Genomic DNA, 23,412 nt, shown 5'->3' with positions numbered 1-23,412 from the left:
ATGCCTCTCTGCTCCGAGGCAGGAGATTCTGTCATCACCACAGTTTCTGTCAAGATGCATCACTGGTAGCCGTGGCAACTAATTAAGACCTGCCTGTCAGGCCTGTGGTCAGTGTGCGCGTGTGGCAACATATACGAAGAGACAAACACATTCGTATAATTAACTATCTGTCTCACACACACACACACACACACACACACACACACACACACACACACACACACTCTTTTGTGGCTACAGCTACGATTCTGCCAGAATGCATCAGCATAGCTGGTGTGTTACTCACCACGACTCAGCAGTCATTAGTCCCACCCACACCCACTTCACACATAGACTTAAATCCTTGTGGAGACTGTGTACGTGCCATTTTTTCCTTTAAAAGTACTGGTAGGTTGTGTGAAGTTTGTTTTTGTTGTACCTGTGAGAGCTGATCACAGTACTCGGTAGTGTGAGGCGTGATGAAGTCAGATATTCTACTGAAGTAAAAGTGGCAATACTTAAATGTAAGTACTCGTTTGCAATTGAAATAATTCTTAGCTAAATGTCCTTAAAGTATAAGTATTCATATATCTAGGTATATCTTATCATTATTTGATTATTACTGACGCATTCATGTGTGGAAGCTTATTACTGTTGTTGTCATTTTCACTATTTCATAAACTGAAACAACTAAAGATAAAAAAAATAAAGCTGGTGCCTCGATAACAATTCATCAAATACGGATAATGGAAAATAGAATCTGTATCCATAAAATCTTATCGATTCCCATCCCTAGTACAGAATGAGTGAAGTACTTAGCTGTGGGTATTCGTCTATTGTTTTTATTTGAATACTTTTTGTCCGTCACTATAGCTCTGTCTCAACTCTCAAACAAGCGACTAATATACAGCGACCAGTTAGCGTCACAACATTAAATCATGTTTAAGCCAGTCACTCTCTCTCTCACACACAAACTACCAGTGAGCGTCCACATCCGTCCTCACCACATTAAGCGGTGATGCGGCTTCACTGACTGAGAACTGTGCGTGCATGTGTGTGTGTGTGTGTGTGTGTGTGTGTGTGTGTGTGTGTGTGTGTGTGCGGTCAGTAATGAGGTGTGACTAGTGTGTGTCAGTGAAAGTTGAGTGATCGGCGTAATGAGCAACAGAACATGGAGGAGCAGAGAGACAGGAGATGGACGGAGCAGGAGGATGTATTAATACCTTCTTCATAGCGATTGATTACACATCGAAAGGCCGTCTTTGTCTCTGCGAGTTGTTCTCGATGCAGCTGGATGTTTGATGGGACGGATCAAACAATGGCTGCTTATAAGGAAGAGTCCTTTTTTTTCGGACTTAGGGAAAATCACACCAGTGTTTTCAGGCTGAAATGAGGTTATTTAGCTTTATTTATTTCAGGTAATCCATCCATTTCTGGTATATTATTGTGTGATCTTATCTTTTCCACTGATTCTAAACAGTCTTAAATACACACATGTATGCTTATATATAAATAACAAAGTCAAACCTAAATATTATTTAGTTTAATATTTATTTTTGGAAGTTATGTCAACACTTGTAATGCTACCCTGACTTCTTGTTTACATGATTGATTGCTTTTCATGAGAAGCCGCCACAGATGTTTCCTCGCTACTGATTTACATATAAATAAAACTATACTCGCTAAGATATTTCTGACGTTTTAATGCTGCAACTCAACTTAGAAAAGGACTAGTTAGAAACTAGCTAGTAGTTAAGAAGAACGTAGGAAGACCTTTACAAAGAAACGTGGTAACGGATTCATGAATAGCTGGTGCAACCTAATCTAGATCTCATGTAATATCATTTAGGCTTGTACATCTTCATATTTGTAGATAGGGATTCATGTCACATGTGAAAAGTAGGCCAACGGACTTCAGGAAAAGTCATTTTATCCTCCACTACATCTCATTGGTTAGATCTAAACTGCTCCAGCTGAAAGCTGAAGAATGTGGAAAAAGAAACAGGCCTCTACAAGACAAACAGACGGATTTCACAGCAGAAACCAATCAGTCTCTGCACAGCCAGTTAGCAATGTAAACACACACACACACACGGGAACAAGGAACAAAGTCCTTCTCTCAACTCTCTGCCTCCGCCTGTGTGAATATGGGTTAACAACTCGTATTTATCCTCTTTCTGCTGGTCAAAGGGACGAGGACTTCTGACGAGACGAGACAAAGGAAATCCAAGACCTGCATCCTATCAAACCAGCAGAACTTTCACTCCCTCCCTCCCTCCCTCCCCCCGTCTGTCTCGCTGCTCCGTGGTTATCAGCAGATATGGAGGAGGTGAGGAATGAGACAGTGCAGCTGCGAGAGTTTGTTGTGTCAGTCTGCTCTGGTCAGCTCTCTTCTTGCATAGTTTCTTATCGCACTTCAAACAGATCTTTCTCCTTCAGACTTTTATCTGCCTGTATAATTCATTCACCTCCATTTTGTGACAGATTACAGTCCAAGTGGTTAGGGCCTGTAACGTACATCTAAATAGCTTCTTATCTTGGTTATGACTTCAACCTGTTCTATTGCTTTGTTAAATTCTGTTTTGTTCTATTGTGTTTCGAAGGATACTTCAACTTCTACAGAATTTAGGAGAAGTTAAGCTAAAAGAACAAATAATGGTGACAGTAACACTCTCAGAACTCTTTATTTGTAGATCAAATACAAAGATGTGTATCCGTATACGTGCCAGCCAAGCCATGTTTTAGGAATGTGTTGCTTCACCTCTCAAAATGGTAAGAAAGTGCAACTTTGCGAAGCTAACAGCCGTGAAAACAAACCGGTATCGACACTACCATGGTTGTTAGTGATGAGGTTCAGCACAGAGACTTCATCACGGGATTCAATTTCCATTTACAGGGTTCATGAATGGAAGGCGATTGGATTCTGTACATGGCAACTAGAAATGCTAGCACTGGTCACGGTCCAAACCTAGAAATCAATCGATTTCACTCCCGTTACCCTGATATTGTACAACAACGCTGCTTTAATCTGCAAATCCTCCTTGAACACACGTATAAAAAAACAGAGAACGCTTTCTAAAGGCTCTTATTGAAAAAGCCAAAGAAGAAAAATGACATAGTCCCAAGATATAGTAGCATTAAGTTTGTTAAAATATGCTTCATTATACTCCAATAAACACACTAAATTGATATCGCAGCAGCCAAGAAAAATGATTTACAATGATTGTTCACAGTGTCGTTTGGAAGAAGCGTGGCGTCCTAATTCCTTCTGAAGTAGGCGGAGGTTTCTCACTTTTCTAGGATGCGTTGGTTGCGAGCAACAAGCTGTTTATTTTTTTTTCTTCTGATTCCAAGAAGAAACAGGCGATGTTATTCACGTGACTCATGTTCAGAGGAATCCCAGAAGAGAGGGCGACACGTTGAGCAGCTTTCTACGGTACAAACTCATCATCCAAACATTAAATATAGAACAAACTATTTGTTTTACAAGACCAGTGACGGCTTAAAAGTTTCTCTTTGTGTTTCCCGCGAGTAGATTTAGGTCCTAAAGTGGAGAGAAATATTCAAACCCATTTCATTTTCACCACATCCAGCCTGACACATTCGGTAAGAGCGAGTTTGAACAACGTTTAGCTGAGCAACATGTGTTTGTAGTGACCGACCCAATGAGATTTAAGAGGTTAAGATTATTTGCAATAAACCCACATGACATAAACTCCCTGCCATGTTCATGGCCTGTTTTATGAAGTCCACATTGATACGCCTCAACATCACCAGCTCAGCTGTTTAATGATGAAAGAGTTATGTTTTGGTCATACACACAGCTAGAAGAAAAAAAACCTGCAGTCGCTTCTCCTCTTTCACTCCCTCTCCAACTTCTGCTGCCTCGATTAAAGCCCCCCCCCCCCCCCCTCCTTCAATCTCTCTTTGGACCACTAACCTTGATTCACTGTTCTACTCGACTCTGCCTCGGGCTGGGACGTGCACACACACACACACACACACACACAGACTTACAAAGATTTACAAGCGACAACACAGTGGCAAACGCTGAACACTGAACGGGAGACACACACACATGTACTTGACCATGGTAAAGTAGAAATGGTTAGTTTGGGGCCAGTGTGAAGGAAAAGTGTGGTTAACCGAAACCACATGTGGCTGACTTTCTCTCACTCCATCCAGAGGTATGTGAGTGTGTGTGTGTGTGTGTGTGTGTGTGTGTGTGTGTGTGTGTGTGTGTGTGTGTGTGTGTGTGTGTGTGTGTGTGTGTGTGTGTGTGTGTGTGTGTGTGTGTGTGTGTGGAGGGGGAGGTGTGATAGACTAGCTGAAGGAGAGGCGAAAGCTAGCCCATGGCTAGACTTTAACCTTTATCCACCCAGGGACCAGTTGTGCTTGTAGCCGCGCCGCTCTACACTCACAAGGTTACACACTCGGGAGCTGTCCCACTGTAACTACAGCGTTCTGCTGGGGGCCACTGCGGCAGTGCCACCGTATCAGTCGCAGGTTAAGTGCTTTGCTAAAGGGCCAAACGAGTACAAAGCAGTGCTCGCTAAAGACAAGGCAGACATCAGAATCACCGTTTGTGTGTCAGAGAGGACACCGACCACAGTAGTTCTTCAAAATGGGTAAAATCTAAATGTTAGCATCAAAGAGAATACAAAAAGGTTTTTTTCGACCTTCGTATTTTTCTCATAATTGTGGCCATTCTGAATATGGGTCATAACTTGAGACTCTCCACCTTTCCTCTGCCGCGCTAGCGCCCCGTGCGTGATCATCTGAGAGCCCTGTGGGACTTTTAAATGTATCTGGAATACGCTGGCTAATCGCTTTTGTGAAACAGGCCCCTGGGTAACATGACTAGATTAGCTATCTTTGCATGGTGATGTACTTTGGAGGGAAATCCACCGGCTAGAGATCATACAGAAATTGAAATGTGACAGGTCGTAGTTCTAACTTGTCTACTAAACAATGTTTCCAATCGTATCTGTCAGAGACTGGTTCCAGACGTTTTAAATGGAGCGACTCTGGAAAGATTTAATAAAAGCTCTGTCAATACGACATGGATGAACAATAGACATAGCTTTCAATATTGTAACATCTGTGTACATAACGTATAAGAGCATTAGATGCATTCTATGTATTCTACAGATTGTCACTGGAGGTTTTCATCTCAAACATCCCCACTGAGCGCTCAGCACACACAAACTGCAGTGGTTCGCTTTCAAACCCGCACTTAACTTCATGTAGCTCACTTTGTAGTGAGCGACTAACCCTACGAGACAGAGCGACGCTGTGTGTTAAGGTAGTATTATATGCATGTGTTTGTGTGTGTGTGTGAGGATGAGTGTAAGAGACAGTGTGTGTCACGGGGAGGTAGAGCTGTATCTGCTAACCGTTACTCCGACGAGACAGCTCGCTTGGCTCACACACACACACACACACACACACACACACACACACACACAACGGACGCACATGAGATGCACACACACACACACACACACACACACAGACACTTGTATTTACCTTTGGCCCAATAGAGACATAGTGACAGTTAACCTTGCCACTTAATACAAAGAGACGGTTTCTTCTACAAAGACTTATATTCAGAAGGGGAGTAAAGTGTGTGCGTGTGTGGGTGTGTGTGTGTGTGTGCGTGTGTGTGTGCACGTGAGTCAAAGTAAATTTGGCTAAACTGAAAACAGAGCAGAGAGAAAACACTAACAAAAGCATTCCGGAACATGGCCGAGAGAGATAGCGAGACAGAGAAAGAGAAAGAGAGAGAGAGAGACCTTGACGTGATACAGGAGGGGGTGAGTCAGAGACGAAGGGGTGAGATTGTTGTGTGCCATCATGACACTGTAGAGAGGAATTTGTTCTGTAGTTTTTGAGATAAAACATATACAGAAACTTTGTTTTTTTCATTTGGCAGCTATATGAACTGACTTCAAATGGTTGTAAATTGACTTCCCTACTTTTGTTGTTATATTTGAGTTAATTTATTTGTTTAATAACATGTTGTAACAAGCTGAATACACTAGTCGATTAATTGAGTCATCAGTCGACATAAATTCTTTCTCAGACTATTTTGATAAATGACTATTGTGCAGCCATAATAAGCAACTCACTTCGCTTACTTTAAACTTATTATAAGAGTAGCACGTAGTGTATACGTGCTACGCCTGTGTTGCCATGTGTACAGCTCCCTGAACTATTTCCACCTTAAACAGAATCCACGCACCTAATCCCTGTAATACAACACTATTCTGTCTGGATTTGGGAACACAAAATCCCACCCTCGGTTTTTGTTGTGGGTCTTTGGAAAGGGGGAAACACTGAAACTGGAGAAACGGGGGAGAGAGGAGGTGGGAGAAAGAGGGGGAACTGGAGGTGGGAAGATGGAGGAGGAGGAGGAGGCCAAGAGGGGAGAGAGGAGAACATGAGAAGGGGGGGAGGGTTTGATAAACGTTATGTTGCTTTGTTTAGGCTAGTGGGCCATAAATTCCAAGGAAAAGGAGGGAAGAGGGGAATGAGGTAAAATAACAGTTAGGAGAAGCTTGGATGGGGAGAAAAGGAGGGAGTCCTACTTGGATGTGTTCAACAAAAAAAGGGAGGCGAGGAGAGACGAACTGACTGACTCTGCTCGACTCCACCAGACACGGTGGAGTCTGCACAGTATCAACATCACTTGTGTGTGTGTGTGTGTTGGACTGGGGAGTATCAACATTTTAAAAAAAAGAAATGCTTTCACAATAAGACTCCCAATGAAAACCTCACATGTCCTATTTTGGTGTTTTTCTTGCTTCCCGTGTTGCTTTGCAGCTGTGTGTCCGTTGGTAATTCCACTGCACTGCCTTCTTATCACTTCCAGTGGAAAAAACGCACGGTCTGCACCATTCAAAAACATGTATTCAGTGCTCCTCACTTAAAAACAAGTGACTTGAGGAAATATGGCCTCGGTAGGTGTCCTAACCCTAAATAAACATAATGTCCGTGGAAGAACTATTGTTTAGTTCCATGAAAGCATGGAAATAAATCTGAACGGCTGAATGTTTGGAGGTATGAAGCTGTGCCCTGTTGCTTCTGTCAGCTGAAGCTGTTGGGGGTGCTGTATATATTTAAACTTTAGTACCATACTAAGATGTTTACACATTATGCGTGAACCCCCTGAGAAGCATGCATTTCAGTTGCAAAGGCCAATTCAAGACTACCAGGAAGTAATACTTTTTAATTCTAACGCCATTTTAAGTCAACACTACTGCATAGCCACTGCTTTGTAGAAGTGGAGCAGAGCGAAGTAAAAAAACGAAATAGCAACGGCCCCCGTTTCGTGTCACCATTCCAGACAAATGGGTCACCTGGAACACGTTGGGGTGGGCGGAGTCAAAGGTCTGGTCTGGCTATGACGATATGCATTCCAAGTGCGACTCCAATGCGAGTGTTGGACTCACAATCTACTGTCCCTGCTTGAGAGTTATAGCTGAAGATAAAAATGAAGCTTCAAACATTTTACTTTGTGTGTCCAACAGTCCAAAACCCCAAAGACATTAAATTTATGCCATAAAATAGAAATAAAATTCTGGAAGCAGCAAATGTTTGGAAATATGAGTTGATAAATAACTTCCACGGCTTCTGTATAATCAAATTTGTTGTCAATTAATTTTCTATTGATCACTTGGTTAATCAAACATCGCTTTTATTTCATTGAGTTTGTGAGTCCTTGGGCTCAGCTCTCTGTAAAATATATTTACCAGTAAAGTGGAAAATTAAACATGACTGAGGGAGATACTGATTTATGATCGTAGAAATCAAAGGTTGATGAGCTTCATATATTAATTCTATTCACAATCTCAATTGTATTCATACAAATAAGGCTTGTTTTGGAGACAATTAAGACATCATTAATCAATAAACACACCGTAAGCTGTACTCTAATGTGTTCCTGTTAAACATGTGGGACTAAACTATTGATACGACTTTATCACACACAGTGTTTCAGTAGAGGCTGCAGAGGACCAACCAGGAAAGTGACAGACAGATGTTCAACATTTAAATGTCTGTCTGCAAACTCCCGCACACACACACACACACACACACACACACACGTCTGTCTGCTGGAGTGATTGACTGTCTGCGTATACGTGTAGGCAAAGGCTGTCAGGCTGACCATGTGTCTGCAGTCATCTGCAGACAGGATGGACACTCACACACACACACACACACACACACACACACACACACACACACGCTGGCAGACAGACAGACCAAACGACAGATTAGGATGGCAGACAGACAGATAAAATGTGTAACATCATTTAGAGGGAAAAAGATAGCTGTGGAATATCTGCTAGAAGATTTAAATCTCCGCTTAGAGGACCAGCATCACGGTGATGTGAAGATACATGGTCTGGGATGGAGACGCTAATCTTAATGGACTGGTCATCCGTCTGTGAGCTCCTGATTCTCTCACACACACGCACACACACACACACACACACACACACACACACACACACACACACACACACACACACACACACACACACACACACTCACACAGAGCGGGTTTATATATCTCGAAAGCTTTCTACTGCTCTTGAACTGAAATCAGCTTAAAGGACAGAAGAGAGGGTTATTGGAAAGGAGTGTAAGAACAGTAAAAAGAGTGTCTTTTTTAGATACCAGGATGTACACGCTGTGGCTGAAAGTGACTGTAGCAGAATGTCCTCTGGGATTTTATCATTGGACGACACACAGAGATCAGGAATGAGACTCGATATGGTATACTGCACAGAGATTGCTTATGGCTATTTGTGCGTGTGTGTGTGTGTGTGTGTGTGTGTGTAAAGCTTCATGACAGATGTCGTCTTAACTGGACTAATGGAAACCACTTCAGCCACTGCCTTTAGCTACACACACACACACACATACACACACATATAGACGAACACAAGAGCCCTTCGGTCATGTCTATAAAGCCAGTCCACCTGAAGGTTAACATGAAGAGGCTCATTCCTTCATATATACACACACTCGGCTTTGTTGTCACATTTAATCAATGTAGAGACAAAGAAAATGATGCCTAAAGTAAAGTAAAATAAAACAAAGAGCGTCTTCTTGAACACATTCTGATGTTTCCTGCCACTTTAGAGGTGTATTCTTATCTTAATTTGTCTAAAGTGTCTCTTTAGGAGCTTTGAGGGTGACAAAAATAGCCACAGCAAGGACACTTTAAAAGGCACATGCCCGTAAAAGGTCATACTTCCCATTAAAATACTCCTCAAAGATTATTTTGGGGCATCTTGTCACGTGTTGTGTAGTTCATAGAAGAGGAAGACAAAAGAGGGTAAGAAACAGATTCAAGCGAGAAGGCCTGGTTACACTTTAACCAACTGAGTCACAAGAATGTCCCGACCACAGCGTCATCAAACATTTGCCGAACATGTGGGACACAGTTCAGTTACAACAGGAAAACTGGAGATTTACTGCGGATGGGAAATTGAAAACTTGACTGGATGTGGAGGATGTTAAGTCTTTGGAGTTGTGAGTTATTCACAATAGAAAAATAAAATGACAGAACTGGCTTTAAATTAGATTTTGAATGAATGGAGATATGTAGCAAATACACAGCCAATCAACCAAATCAACTTCAAATGGCAGTAAGATAAAACTAAAATCGGTACACCTATTCTTTAAAACACTCCAGCTTTATTCATTTCTATCTCATCTACAAACTATCAGGTTAGAACTCTCAATCGAGTGTAATCTAGTGAGATTAGTGAGAGCAGATGTAGAACCTGCCAAATCCCCTTTTCAAGAACCTGTCCTGCTTAATATGAACCGACAGCATTTCTGCCTCGCTGGGCTTTCATTAGGTCTCTATTATTTTTGTATTAAATAATTTGGGTTTTGGAGCGTAGCGCTCCAAATCCTGTGTTTGACTCCCACACTCATACAAGAAATCAAAGCTTATTTTTCCGTTTTTAAGGATTAATCAGAACGTGACCTTCACTGTGGATTTATTTGCCTTCGATTTTTTTTGTAAATATACACGTAAACAACATATTTGCTTTGATTCTGTCACACAGCAAGGCCTTGTGGGATACCAAAACTCCACAGTTCCACAGTGATGTCTCTGTGAGACCCTGCAGTGTGAAGTGACTGCAGAGTATTTTACCAACCTGTCACTTTCACGACCAAAAAACAACTCCCTCATTAACAACCGTCCGCTGTGAGTGTTTATGTGGGAAAGTGAGAAAGACAAGAAGGGGGGGAGGGGAAGAGGATACGTGTGAGACAGAATGAGCGGGTGTGTCGTTGCCGAAGTGGACAGTTAGAAGAAGAAGAGTGTGGTCGGATGCTGCAGGAACAAAGTTACTCAGAGCTCCCTTTTTATTAAAGACCAGGCTCCGCTGAACAAACAGCACCTGGAAACTTCAAACCTCCCGGCAGCTGTCTGACTACACAAAGACAGACAGAGACAGACGAACACAGCAGGGGAGACCCACCAACAAATGGCACGTAGATTACCAGGCGGACAGGTGGGCAGTCTCACAAAGACAGACAACTGCAAACCAGTGCAAGAGCACTTCAAAGGTTTCATCGATTAGAAGCAAGTTTGTCAAAATGACTCCCAGGGAGCGAATAGCTGCAGACAAACGTCTGAGAGGCACTGAAACCATTTTGACATTTCATCAAATGGTTCCAGCAAGAACCAAATAGTTCACGGTCCTACAGTCTACAAATCTCTGCACACTGCACATTAATACTGGATTATGAAGGTGTTAGTAATATTCTAAAAGACGGTGTAAAATGAGCATGAAGTCTAAGTGGGATGGTCGGTGAAAGACGGGATGATTGTGGATGAGGAAACAATTAAATCACTTCAAAGGGACGTCTACACATCGAAAAGGGAACTTCAGGTGACAGTTAAAAGGGAAGACTGTGGGTTTACGATGACAACACTAATGACGATGACGATGATGGTGACGATGACGGATGAAGCTCAGCTCTTGGCCGGCCACTCGTTACTCACCCTTCTCAGCGCGCCCCATGTGAGCTGGGTCCAACCGAAGCAAAGCAGAGGATAATAAGACAGAGTTAGATTGGAAAGCATGCACAGGTGTATAGACACATACAGAAGAACAAAGAGCTGTGTTCTTTTAGTTTCAGCATATATTTGAAAAAGGACTAACACTTCCCTTTGGTACCAGCTTAATTATGTCCATAGCAACAAGTATCAAAAACTGTCCAGTATCAAAACATCTGACAACAAGCACGTACGTTATATTTATACAGTTTCTGATCTCAATTCCAATTTTGGATCGTGTTTTTATTCAGGCAGTTACAGAGCGGCGCAGGGATGACGTATTGTTGTAGCATCGCACTGGTTCCCTCGACAAAAAGCCAACGGGATATTTCCATTGGATTGTTGCAGAAAATAAAAGGTCTTGTAGCGAACGCACATTGTGGAAAATATCTTGCCTGAATTGCATTGCCTTAAGTTTGATATCTAGAGTTGTATGTTAAGGGGTATCGTCGTGAAGACAACGACGACGTTGAAGAAAGACTCAAAAGTAGAGCAAAACCTATGACGTGGTATAAAGTAAAGTATAAATTACAAATCCATTTTTAATGTCCAAATTCTGCTCAGCAGCAGCAACCAAATGTACCGACGGCTTCCGAAATCATACAAAAATAACAGTAAACATATCTGTATGAAAAGAAAAGTAGTGAGGACAATCTGTTGACTTGCACATGTTCGCTAACTCAAACTCCAACCTTTAGCCACCAGATGCCTAACCCCAACCCCAACCCTTCACCTCATGGTGACCCTAAAAATAAGCATTTTCCCAAGACTGTCGTCACCTGTCTCCACTTCTCTCTGAACCCTTTCTCCCTTACACACACAAACACACACACACAAACACACACACACACACACCAGCCAAGACTTTATTTTAAATATCATTATCACCACACAAGACTACACAACTGGTACTGATGCTGCTCACATCTGTGTGTGTGGGAAAGAGAGACTGTGTGTGTGCGTGTATGCACTGTAATGTAATTAATCAACTGAGAGTGTTGATTACTTAATCTGTCATTAGCCAGCCATGTGTGTAAGTGAGTGTGTGTGTGTGTGAGTGTGTGTGTGTGTGTGTGTGTGTGTGTGTCTGCGAGGCAGCGGGGTGTTTCTAGGCCCCCTTGTACCGACAGCTGTGACCAGAGCCAAACAGGGCAGAGCGGAGATTGATGATACTGGACTAATACCATCATTCATCAGGGATGTGATATTTCGGGGATTGGGATTTGTTTTGGACGCACTGCCTCCCTTCATTTCCAATGAGACTTTCACACTTTCTTGCGTTTCACTTCCTGCTCACTGACTGAGGATTCCCACCAATCACGTAACAGTATCTACATTTCCATCAACCTGTTTTTAATGTTAATTTTCAAATTGTGCATAATTTCCCAGAATGGAAACAACAGAATCTAATGAGGAAAAGTTGAACTGTTGAGTTATCAGCTCGCCTGAGGTGACAAAGAAGTGAAGATGTAAAAAAGGTTGATGGTAACAGATTTTTCTGATGCACCTTGATGTTGCAGTACCTGCTTCTTCCACTTAAGACTATATGTCCATGTAATGCTGCTTCTCACTGGGCCTTGTATCTACTCCACCAGAGAGAAAGACTAAAAATAACGGAGTTTTACATGAGCACAACTAGATGGAGGTCCTTGTTCCCCTATTTATATCAGCATGTTAAACAGCACAGGCTTCATGTGGATCAGAAGGTGCTGCAACAATTTGTTGATTAATCAATTAGTCGGGCTGCAGAGATTTAAACCGCAGAAATGTTGATATTTGACTCATTTATTCTAAGCAACAACTCAAAGATTCTCTGGTTTCAGCTTCTCAAATGTGATGATTTGCTACTTTTCTCTGTTATATCATTTTTAAATGAATCTCTTTGTTTTGGTTTTGTTGGACAAAGATTTCCCCTTCGGGCTTTACGACAAGTTTTACCATATTCTCATTCTCTTTGTAGACAACTTATGATTGTTTTCATTACCGATCGTGCTCATTTTTAGGGCTGTCCTCAACCAGTGAAATTCTTAGTCGACTAACAAATACATACATGTAAAACTGAGTTCCTCCACAAATAATCACGCAAACGGCCAATTAGTTGACTAAACACCTGAGAGGGGGCCGCCCTACTGATTACATTCTGGAGTCATCGTTTAATGTACAAAATGTCAGAAATGGTGAAAAACAATGCCAATCACAGTTTCTCAAGGCCCAAGATGACATCTGAAAAATTGCATGTTTTGTCTTAAATACGGTTCAAACCCTAAAGATATTCAGTTTACAGTTGTGGAAAACAGAAGAAAACAGCAAACCATTGCAATGAAGAGCAAGTGCATGTTTGGCATATTGTTTGAAAAATGACAACGATCAAAGATTAATCTTCTGTAGATCGCGTAACTGATTAATTAAAGGTCTATGAAGGCAGGTAAACGAAGCAGCGGTGTCACACCATGATGTATCAGAGCTCGGGTTCTTCATTAATAATGTATATATATCATTAATCATCATAAAGATAGACCAATACAGATGTCTTATGTTGCCAAAATGGTATTGAACCGTCACAACGTTTCCTCTCATGAGTACCAAAGCGTCCTCTTGTGCACAGCGTGGTGTATGGAGTCTGAATCATTTGTGTCAATCATGTCATGTTCTCAGTCTCCCTCATCCTTAACTAAAGGCTAAAGGTTGCACAGTCGCTGTGTGTCACTAATCCATTTTTCAACACAAACCTCCAAATTCATTCATCCCCACACACACACACACACACACACACACACACACACACACACACACACACACACACACACACACACACACACACACACACACACACACACACACACACACACACAGTTTAATGACGGATTAGCTAATGAATTCTCTCAACAGATTAATTACATTTACACACACACACACACACACACTCGCATGCTTGTGTGCGCACAGACTTCATCCCCAAACGACTGAAGATATGAGCCAGTACTTTCAAAGAGATGGGTTTTTTTCTTCTTTTTTTAATCTATCACTAAATTGAAATCTGTAGAAACAGACAGGCTCTGGTGCAAAAGTGGCGTTTGATTTGAAGAGAAGACATTAAGATGGATCTGAAAGACAGCGAACTGAAGCATTACTTATAAAAGAGGAAATAAACAAAGCGTTCTTTGATTTGCTGCCATGTTACATGGCACGAGTAGAATGAGAAGGCCGTTTCACATGAATGTGAACGAGAGGCAAACATTCCACATGCTCATCTTTTTACCACTGTACTCCGGAGGGCTTAAAAGCATCGGCCTCCCTCTTTTCTCTTTAAGTGACAGCAACACACATGAGTCGACACACACATTTGCTCAACAAACACACACACAGGGCATGACAGAGAAACACACACACACACACACCCTCCCTGCTGCCATTTTCACAGTCTCTTGAGTGGAGAAGATGCCCACGGCCAAAAAACCAATGGTTGCATTTCTTTTTACCCCCTCCTCCTCCTCCTCCTCCTCCTCCTCCTCCTCCTCCTCCTTTCACTATCACTCTATTCTCTCGCCTTTCTGGGGGAAAACACACAATTTTTTTTCAGCTTCCAAATGGATCCAAAAAGTAATTATAATCAAACCAACTTGGTCCTAATGTTCAAAATACTAAAATAATTTACAATTATAATTAAACCAGCTCAGATGTGGCGTTCAGCAGCAGCGACAGCCTTCTAATTCGTCTGGAGACGCTAATGGAAAACAATTATTTCACTTCATTAAGATTAAAGACGCCTGGAATCTGTGTCACAGCTCGATCAGAGAGGAGACAGATTTAGAAAGTTGTCAAATTAACATAAACTCGGCTACATCCGTTCACATTTATTACGCTGAGCTTTGTAAGCGATAGGCCAAAACAAAACTGCCGCAAAACAGCGTGATAAGAAGAGACGAGGGAGAGGCAGATTTGAATAAATGCCTTAAATTATAGTTTGACTTTCTAAATGGGGAAACTGGAAGATAAAGAAGGAAATGAGACAGATTCAGAGGAAAAATCGTCTCAACACAAACTCAAAGTGACTTTGTTCAAATGTGATGGACGGTTTTAAATCTGTGCCACTGATTTCCTCGTCCTTGTCCGTGATTTCAGAGAGCAACGGCTGCTGATGCTGCACCCCGACACACATCTCTCATTATTGGCTTCGGGTCTAATGATCACCACTTTTTCCTCCGTGACAGTTCACACTGACAGCAGCCTATTAACCCTATCGGCGTCATCCGTTGTGATCAAATAAAAGTGCAGTCAGTGGCGGAAGCGGCTGTTAAATCGTGCATGCATTCTGCATCAAATGCAAAGAGAATGTGATGAATCCACGTTGTCTTCTAATTCCTCATCAATTAGGATCCACAGTGTAAACAGAGAATGGAATGGCAATAACCCTTTTATTTTTCTCATTTCAATCAAACGATCGCGTTCCTGCATCTGATTTCCTTAAATTAACACTGTTGCTTGCTTTTATTCAGAAATGTATACTTTTTTTATTCTACAACACAACCAACTGCAACTTGTCTTTCCCAACCCCCTTCCCACACTAACGATAGCCCACCTCCACCCTCTGTAAGGCAGCCTCAAGTCGCTAGTATTTACTTGCAAATTAACAGCACTTAAATTCCCCAAAGAGGCCTCAAAAGAAATTCCACACATTTGCACCCAGAGGGCCAAATGGCCACAGGGGAGGGAAAGAAGAGGGGGGGGGGGGGGCTGGGGTCAATAAAACGTTCACAGATGAAGTGGTAATTAATGTGGAATTTCTATGCAAAGCATTAACAAGCCTACGCGAATGCTGAGGCAGAAAACGACGTTCTTGTGCCATTTCTGGTGATGTCCAGCGCTTCAATGGAGCGCGGTGTGTCCGTTATTACGGTGCTGTATAGTTTGAAGTGTGAATTTGGAGGTGAGCTTTCTAACAGCTGTGTGGGTCTCTCTTTCTCTCTGTTCGTGTGCGCGCGCGCGTGCGCATGTGTGTGTGTGTGTGTTGGAGTTCAGAGACGGACAAAGTGCTGAATGCGTAAATAAAACCCACAGCAGTGCACGCAGACGGAGAACGCAGGTACGAGAGAGAGTGTTGCCTGCGCGAGACACCGCGAGCTGCAGAAAAAAAATGTATACGGACTTTGTTTTTTTCTCCGCGTGCGATCAGTCCTGCACCAGAACACACGTCTATAGGACGTTCCCTTCTGGAGTTCATTTAGGGGACTTTTGCATATTGGCATTGTCCCGGAGCGCTGCAGGCAGCAGTTTTCTCTCTCGCTCTCTCTATGGAGCGCATACGTGTTTCTGCAGAGACACTTTGCGGAGCGGGTCACTGTCTAAACTAAATTCCAAGAGAAAAGGTCCCATGCATCCACGGATAATTTATTGAAGAGTGTTAATGTCATGGTCGCGCACACGGTTGCACGTAGTTTAACTATGACTATTTTTGAGTTTAGGTTCATGCCCTCCGCATTGTTGACAGCCCATAAAAATCACATCTGACATCATAAATCTTCACAGATTCAGATTGTATAAAAGATCGGAATAAAACTACTCCACCTCATCTCTCTCTTAAGTTAAACAACGCGGCGCAAAAAAAAGAAAAATCCATGCAATCAAACAGGCGATCGGCGTATAGGCGATATTCCCTCAACCATTAGGTTTTTTTGCATTCAGCGCGAATAAAGTTGGATCAGAAGAGGATCATTTGTTTTGCAAAAGAGCCAGAAGGCGAACCGACCATCGCCTCGTACAGAAGAGCCAACAGTCCTCTCTGAAGACTTTAAACACACAACAGACTACAGAGAACCACACCGACCAGATCACTGTGAAAAACGTGCATATTATAAGTCATCGCCGGGACACTAACTGTGGATATTGTAGTTATTAGTGGGCGATCTCCGTGCACACCGTAACTTTTTTTTCCTCCATTCACGGGCTGCTCGCGAGGCGGCGGCACGGTACGGAACGGTGTTTCCTATCACTGCACAAGCGCCCCACTCTGCTTCTAATACACGCTGTATTAATATTTGCAAAAAATATTGTTAATTAGTTTGAAACCTTCAAGATAAGAGCTCACAACCGAACTATTGGGTCGCTTATGCGCAAGCAAAAAAAGACCTACTTGTCAAACAGGCTGAGTATAAACAAGAGCCGACTGACTCACAGAAGCTTTTAAATGACCTACGACTCGCTTGTAACGCAAGAAAAACCTTTCGTATTATAGCAAACAGTGACAAAAAAAGAAGCTCCTTCACTCTACGAATCCTGAATGTTTCGCATCGGAGGGTTGTTGTGTTTTTTTGCCACAAAGCGATAAAACAGGCACGACGGTACATTTTCAACACGGAGCCTAACTTTTCCACTGCACCTAAACACACCTGTCCAACAGATTCATACGCTTACACGGATGGAGCAAAAACAAGAAAAATAGTCCAAACTTCCCAAACAGAAAACACCGTTAACTGTCTTATTTCCCCCGTGTTCGTCCTTACCTGTCGGTATCTGGCCGGAGACGTTACCAACTGCCGAAAAGAGAAACAGGAGTCCCAGGAATACGGAGAAAAGTGTATCCATGTTTTAAAACGTGGCCGCGTTTGAGTCTGAAACAGTTTTCTCCCCCCGGAACAAGTTCTTTCCTGCGAGTTCTCTCCCTCTTCTCCTCCGTCTTCAGTCTTCTTTATTTCTCTCTCTTTTTTTCGTGGGTTGTTATTCCTTCTGTTGTTGTGGATTCAGCCGCTCCATTCTCTCCTTTCTCCGGTTTCTCTCTTTTCGCTTCCTACGAGCTCTCGCGGACACTACACTTTGTTTCACGCGGAGTGAGGGAGCGCGAGCGAGCGAGAGAGAGAGAGAGGCACAGCGAGCGAGCGCAGCAGAGAAAGTGCGTGACGTCACGAGGCACGAGTTAATTGGAAAAAAATACACAAATTAAAAGAAACAATGTAGCAAAACACGTATTTCTTCTAGTGTCATGGGTATCGTTTCAATGTTGCATTTATTTGTATTATTGTGTCACTTAATTATTATATTATATGTTTCACATTAATATGGAATTCTTTCTTTTCCTTTCTTTCATAAATCGCACATACATGTAATCACAACCACCACTTAACATTTTACAGGAAATCTAAATTTTATGGGGCAACAAGTATAGTTTGTCATATTTATTTTATCGTTCTCACCATTACAGTTTATTCAATTGTTAAACTATAGCTCCTATTTTCATGTACTCTGGTAGTACTTTACTTGAGGTACTTGCTCTTAACTTGGGCATTCCCATTTCATGCCAGTCTTTTACTTCATACATTAAACGTTTTACTTTTTATGACAGTTATTGTTACTTTTCAGGCAAAAACATTTCATCAGTTTATATGATGTTTGTTTGTTAGATTGTTAGATTTAAATACAAGTAAAAAATAAGCTTTATCTTGACAACAATGTTAACGCATCAGTAATAATGATCTACTAATCAAATGTACATAATGATAAAGCATTCTGAAACAGGCCATTCTACATGATGAGTACTTTTTTGTTACTTTACGTACATTTTCAGATCATACTTTTGTATTCCTACTAAGGTAAAGTTTTTCAATTCTGGGCTTTCACTTGTAATGAAGTAGTTTGTTCTTATGTTGTGTTGTTTCTGTAACTTAAATGTGCTACATTTTATATTTAGAGCATTAATGTAGCAGGAAACAACTATTTGTCTCCCTCTCTGTGTGTTGTAATCTGAGTTTCTCCATTCTTTGTTGACACTTGTTAGTGAATGTTTGGGAATGCTCTACAGAGGTGTACTGTCCACCCTCCAGTTCGCCATGTTGAGAACCGTTAAGAGGCAATAGAGATGCTCTCAATCTTGTATATAGCACTTTTAAGGAAAGGTTCTGAATACAATGACGCAAATTTGAATTTGTCAACTTAAAAGGTAACCATAATGCAAAGCTGTTCTTCAGGACGTGTTTCCACAGCCTCCAAGTGGCCAGAAAAATCAATATGTTTGAACATTGAAACACAATCTTGCCAATGAATAAACAGGGGCAGCTCTGGTCGGACCCCTGACAATCGTTCTGACACAAAAATATCCTGGCACAGTCCAGGACCGCTCTGCTGCTCTGGGCCCCCTAAACCATTTAGCCACACCTACCCCCAAAGGCACCCCTGCTAATAAAGAAAATATAAAATTGAATAATAGACTGGAAAAGAAAAATATAGTAAAAAAAAAAGATTCTTTATTATCAGAAACTGATTTAAAGGCTATGTATTTTCATATGACAATGTTTGTGTTTATGTTAATGTCTGTAAATTGAGCTTATTTACAGGACAAAAAGATTCAACTGAGACATTAAAGTGTTCTGTAGGGAAACAAATCCTACTTCAGCGATACAAACCAGGGCACCAAGGCTTGGATCTGCAACGTCATCAAGATGAACAGCCAGCAGGTGCTTCTTTTTGATTGAAACGAGACCTTGTGGACAGTTTGTGGACTGTGAATATAACTGTTTTTTTATTATTTATGCTAAGAACCTTTCTGTCAAAAAGTGATTTAAACTACCTCAGCATTTGGTTGAAGGACGACCTTAACATCCCTGGTTTCAGCCCATAAAACAGGAGAGCAGAGGTTGAAAAGTGGCCAGTGGTATGCCACCGTTGTTCAGCGGTATATATCGATTCCCTGGAGTGGTATTCCACAACTTTTCCAACGGCATATTCCATTTCCTGAAGGCAGGCACACTTGAAAGTGGAAGTCCATTGTCAGACACCTCCTGATGCTTATGCAATTTGAATGCAAATTGGTTTGATTCACGAACAGTAAATAAATAAATAATAATAAATGATACAAGTTTTTTTTCTCACTGTAAGGAATGCATCTATTTTACCTCGTCCTTTTTGTTGTTGGGATATATGCAAGACTTGAAATGACAATAAAGTGATTTCGTATTTGCTGATGTACCCTGAAACTGATATTATGGCCAATGTTAGGCTATCCATATACATGAATATATATATATATATATATATATATATATATATATATATATATATATAGGTATATCAACGACATATACCACTGACATGAAGTGACACCTGCCTTCAGGAAATGGTATATTGCGTTGGAAAAGTAGTGCCACTGTGTCCAGCGGCATATACCGATCCTGGCCACTTTTCGATCTTGGAGTCACGCCCATAAAATGCATCACGAGAAACCATGTACACATTTGTGATTCATTATCTGGATATGCAATTGCTTATGTGGTATATTATACTGTTTGCACCAGTGTCTGCATGCTCCAGATAGAACTAAAAACAAATACTTTGCCCACATTTCACCATCTGCACACAGTGGTGACAGCCGTGCGTGTCAAAGTGAGGCCGGATGACATCATGGCATCATGACAGGCGCCTGACAAAAAGGCAAAAGAGATGTTTTGACGTGGCACACAACTGAGCTAAAAATATGTGGCTTGGGTGGAAATATGCGAGCAGGGTACCACCGTGTATCCTCTCAGCATGTTTTGTCTCTCTTAGTTCCACCTCTCCCACATAAAAGGTGTGAACAATCTCTTCTCCCAAGTTTCTGACAAGAATATTCACACAAGCAAATGGCATTGCTGGATGGTTGGTTTGCTGGTATTTATGGGCGTTTTCCGACTGTCCTAACAGTAAATTGACTGTTTGGTCTGGAATGTTAAGTGCCCTTCAAATAAACATGGGCGCCCCCTCAACAAATATCACTCTGATGCTACTACTTTGCTTCAAAATGTAAATTTGCTATTGTTACACGGTGCTGGTACCCTGCCATTATAGACAGCAGTGTATCATGTTTGCTGAAGTTGCAGGTTTCAGGTTCTTATTTGCAGTTATTCTCTCTTACACACTGCCATCACATCGTACTTTTGTATGCATAGATGCAGGCAGCTGATACATTTGCAGGTTTGTGTACAGTGAGCTGAAATCATCTGAGCATACCTGGCTGTACTTTCAGCTCAAAAATGTATTTTGAGTGGGTATATACAGTGGACACAACTCTATTTGCAGACATGAATGTCTTTGTTACCCTGTCGACCTAACAAAGTGCGTTCGACAGCTGTAATATGTATCTGAAGTACACATTTCAAAGATAAAACAGTTTAAAAAACTTTTTATTTTGGAAAATATTCACTCTTAATGTCAGATCTTCTATTCTGTGCAACATATCACAGACATGGATTTTATTACTTGGAAAACATCAAAAGATGTTCTCTACTTCCTGTATTTCTTTTTCAGAAGCCTTTGGAACAAACATTGTCTTTCACAGTGTGAATTCCGGTCTGCAATGATTTGAAGATGTTTGCATCTCTCCCACCATTGCTTTGTATCCCTTCTACGAACAAAACCATCATGTTGCAGCACTTATCTGGGTTCAGGTGGCGAAAGCCTGCTGGGAAAGAAACATGGCAGGTTGTCGTTGCTGTGTAATAACAGATCTGGTGGACAGAAAGTTAGTCTACAAGCGGAAAAAAAAATCCTGTGCTGAAAATGGACAGCAAGCATAAATATGTCTTTTATTTGGGAGGAGGGAAGGACCCCGTTTGACCCAGTGCAGGCACATTTTCCCTGTGCAGGTGATTTACAGCAATCTAACCTGTCACAGCACTCAGTGGAGCTCACCAGACGCTCAATGCAATTTTGAAACTACATGTACCATCCAGTAGTGTCTGGTCTATGATGGATTGCAGAGGAAGCTCCTGTGTTTTTAGGCCAAGCCTATCACCAGACAAAAGTGTAAATATTGGTTTTCAAAACCCCCAGATTATGTTCAGTGACACATCTTTTTTTTTTTTTAAATGACCAATGCCTCACTAGCAGCATGGCTCGAGGGAAGGCAATGTCTGTCTTTTGGATGGTCCATCACTTTGGTCTGAACTGAAAAATCTTAACAGCTATTGATGGTTTGCCATGAACCTTTAACAGACGCTTCCATGTCCCCAAAGGATAAAGCCTGCCGACTTCAACAACCACATGAGCTTTTTTTGTGTTTTACTGAAATGAAATGGATTGCCATGAACATTTGATATTCATGGTTCCCAGATGATGAATCCTCATGACTTTAGTGATCCCTTGACCTTTCATCTGAAGATATTCCCAGAGCATGTAAATCAGCGATTCTCAACTGGTGGGACCCGTTTTCAGTGGGTCGCAGGCCTTTGCCTGAAAGAAAAATGCATGTTATGCAGCGGAGTGCCGTCTATTCGCACTCCTTAACAGTATTTGGCGTTAATGCCTTGTAATGCTGATAGACACCCGCTATTTCACAGCATAGAACAGGTTATTTTCATTAAATACATTTGAGATGTTGAACATTTTCCTCGATTTGGGTCGTGGATTGTCATTAAGGGGTGATGGTGGGTCCCACAGCCACACCAGTTGAGAACCACTGATGTAAATGACACTGACTTTTTTGACCACCTGAGTTTTCCTCCAGCGTCACCATAAGGTTTACATTTGTGATTTTGATCATGGATTGTCATGACATTCATGACCCCCCTCAGAATGAGTTGTAATCACTTTGTCCAATACGTATTTCTTGGTTTATGGCCCTAATATCTGCAAAATGAATGACATTCCCATTAGCCTCATCTGTACCTTGTGCTAATTAGCAAATGTTAGCATGTTAGGAATAAAGTGTACCTGCTGAAACATCAGCATGTGAGCATAGCACAGGTTCTTATCTCACAGACACAGGTGGTACCACACATACAACCTGCGCAGCTCTCTGTCCATCTCAGCGTCCCTCTGACCACTGCTCAATTGACAGCTCTGTGACTCTCCTGTTATTTTATTCCCCGACTGTTGAGACAACTTCTTCCTCCTCCACTGTCTGTCTGTCATATGCTTTATTTGAAGATAGACACAGAGAAGCCAAGACTGACTTTGTCCTCTTTCCTCGGGTACTTTTAGGAAGCTGAATTTTACAATACATAGAAAATGGAAAAGTAAAATCCACCAGGCTGTGCCTCATACCCCAGGATTCTTTCTGTTTTGGATAAATCCTGTACTCTATATGAAATGGGTTTGACTCTGATAAATAGAAGTTTAAAGATGATTTGACTTGAAACAAGTTCAGTTATCAAAATTAATTGAGTTTATGATATGGATTGACTGATCTCATTCGATTGATCATGAGATTGGTTGTAAAGAAGAGCCAAACATCTGTGATAATATGTCATAGAAATTAAGGGAAAAAAGTCAAATGCGTGTTAATGTGAGCGTTAATACAACATTCAATCAATCACATAAGTAAAGACAACAGTCATATTGTCTCTGATCTTAGTTAGGGACCCGGATATGAAGGAAGG

General features: G+C 41.6%; 1 protein-coding gene across 4 annotated transcripts in view; it reads right to left on the bottom strand.

The window, feature by feature from the left end:
• The window catches only part of ptprk (protein tyrosine phosphatase receptor type K), a 97,484-nt gene extending 79,602 nt beyond the window's left edge, over window positions 1-17,882 (bottom strand). For all 4 annotated transcript variants that reach the window (XM_079180219.1, XM_079180220.1, XM_079180221.1 and 1 more), the window contains exon 1: window positions 17,572-17,882. In XM_079180219.1, the coding sequence (XP_079036345.1) occupies window positions 17,572-17,653 (82 nt within the window). In that variant the 5' untranslated portion in view covers window positions 17,654-17,882. The remainder of the gene's footprint in view (window positions 1-17,571) is intronic.
• Window positions 17,883-23,412: the final 5,530 nt, after the last annotated feature.

The sequence above is a fragment of the Pholis gunnellus genome (genome assembly GCF_910591455.1).
Source record: "Pholis gunnellus genome assembly, chromosome: 19".
NCBI classification, from domain to species: domain Eukaryota; kingdom Metazoa; phylum Chordata; class Actinopteri; order Perciformes; family Pholidae; genus Pholis; species Pholis gunnellus.
The sequence above is the reverse complement of the archived record's forward strand: the minus strand, read 5'-3'. Positions and strand labels throughout refer to the sequence as shown.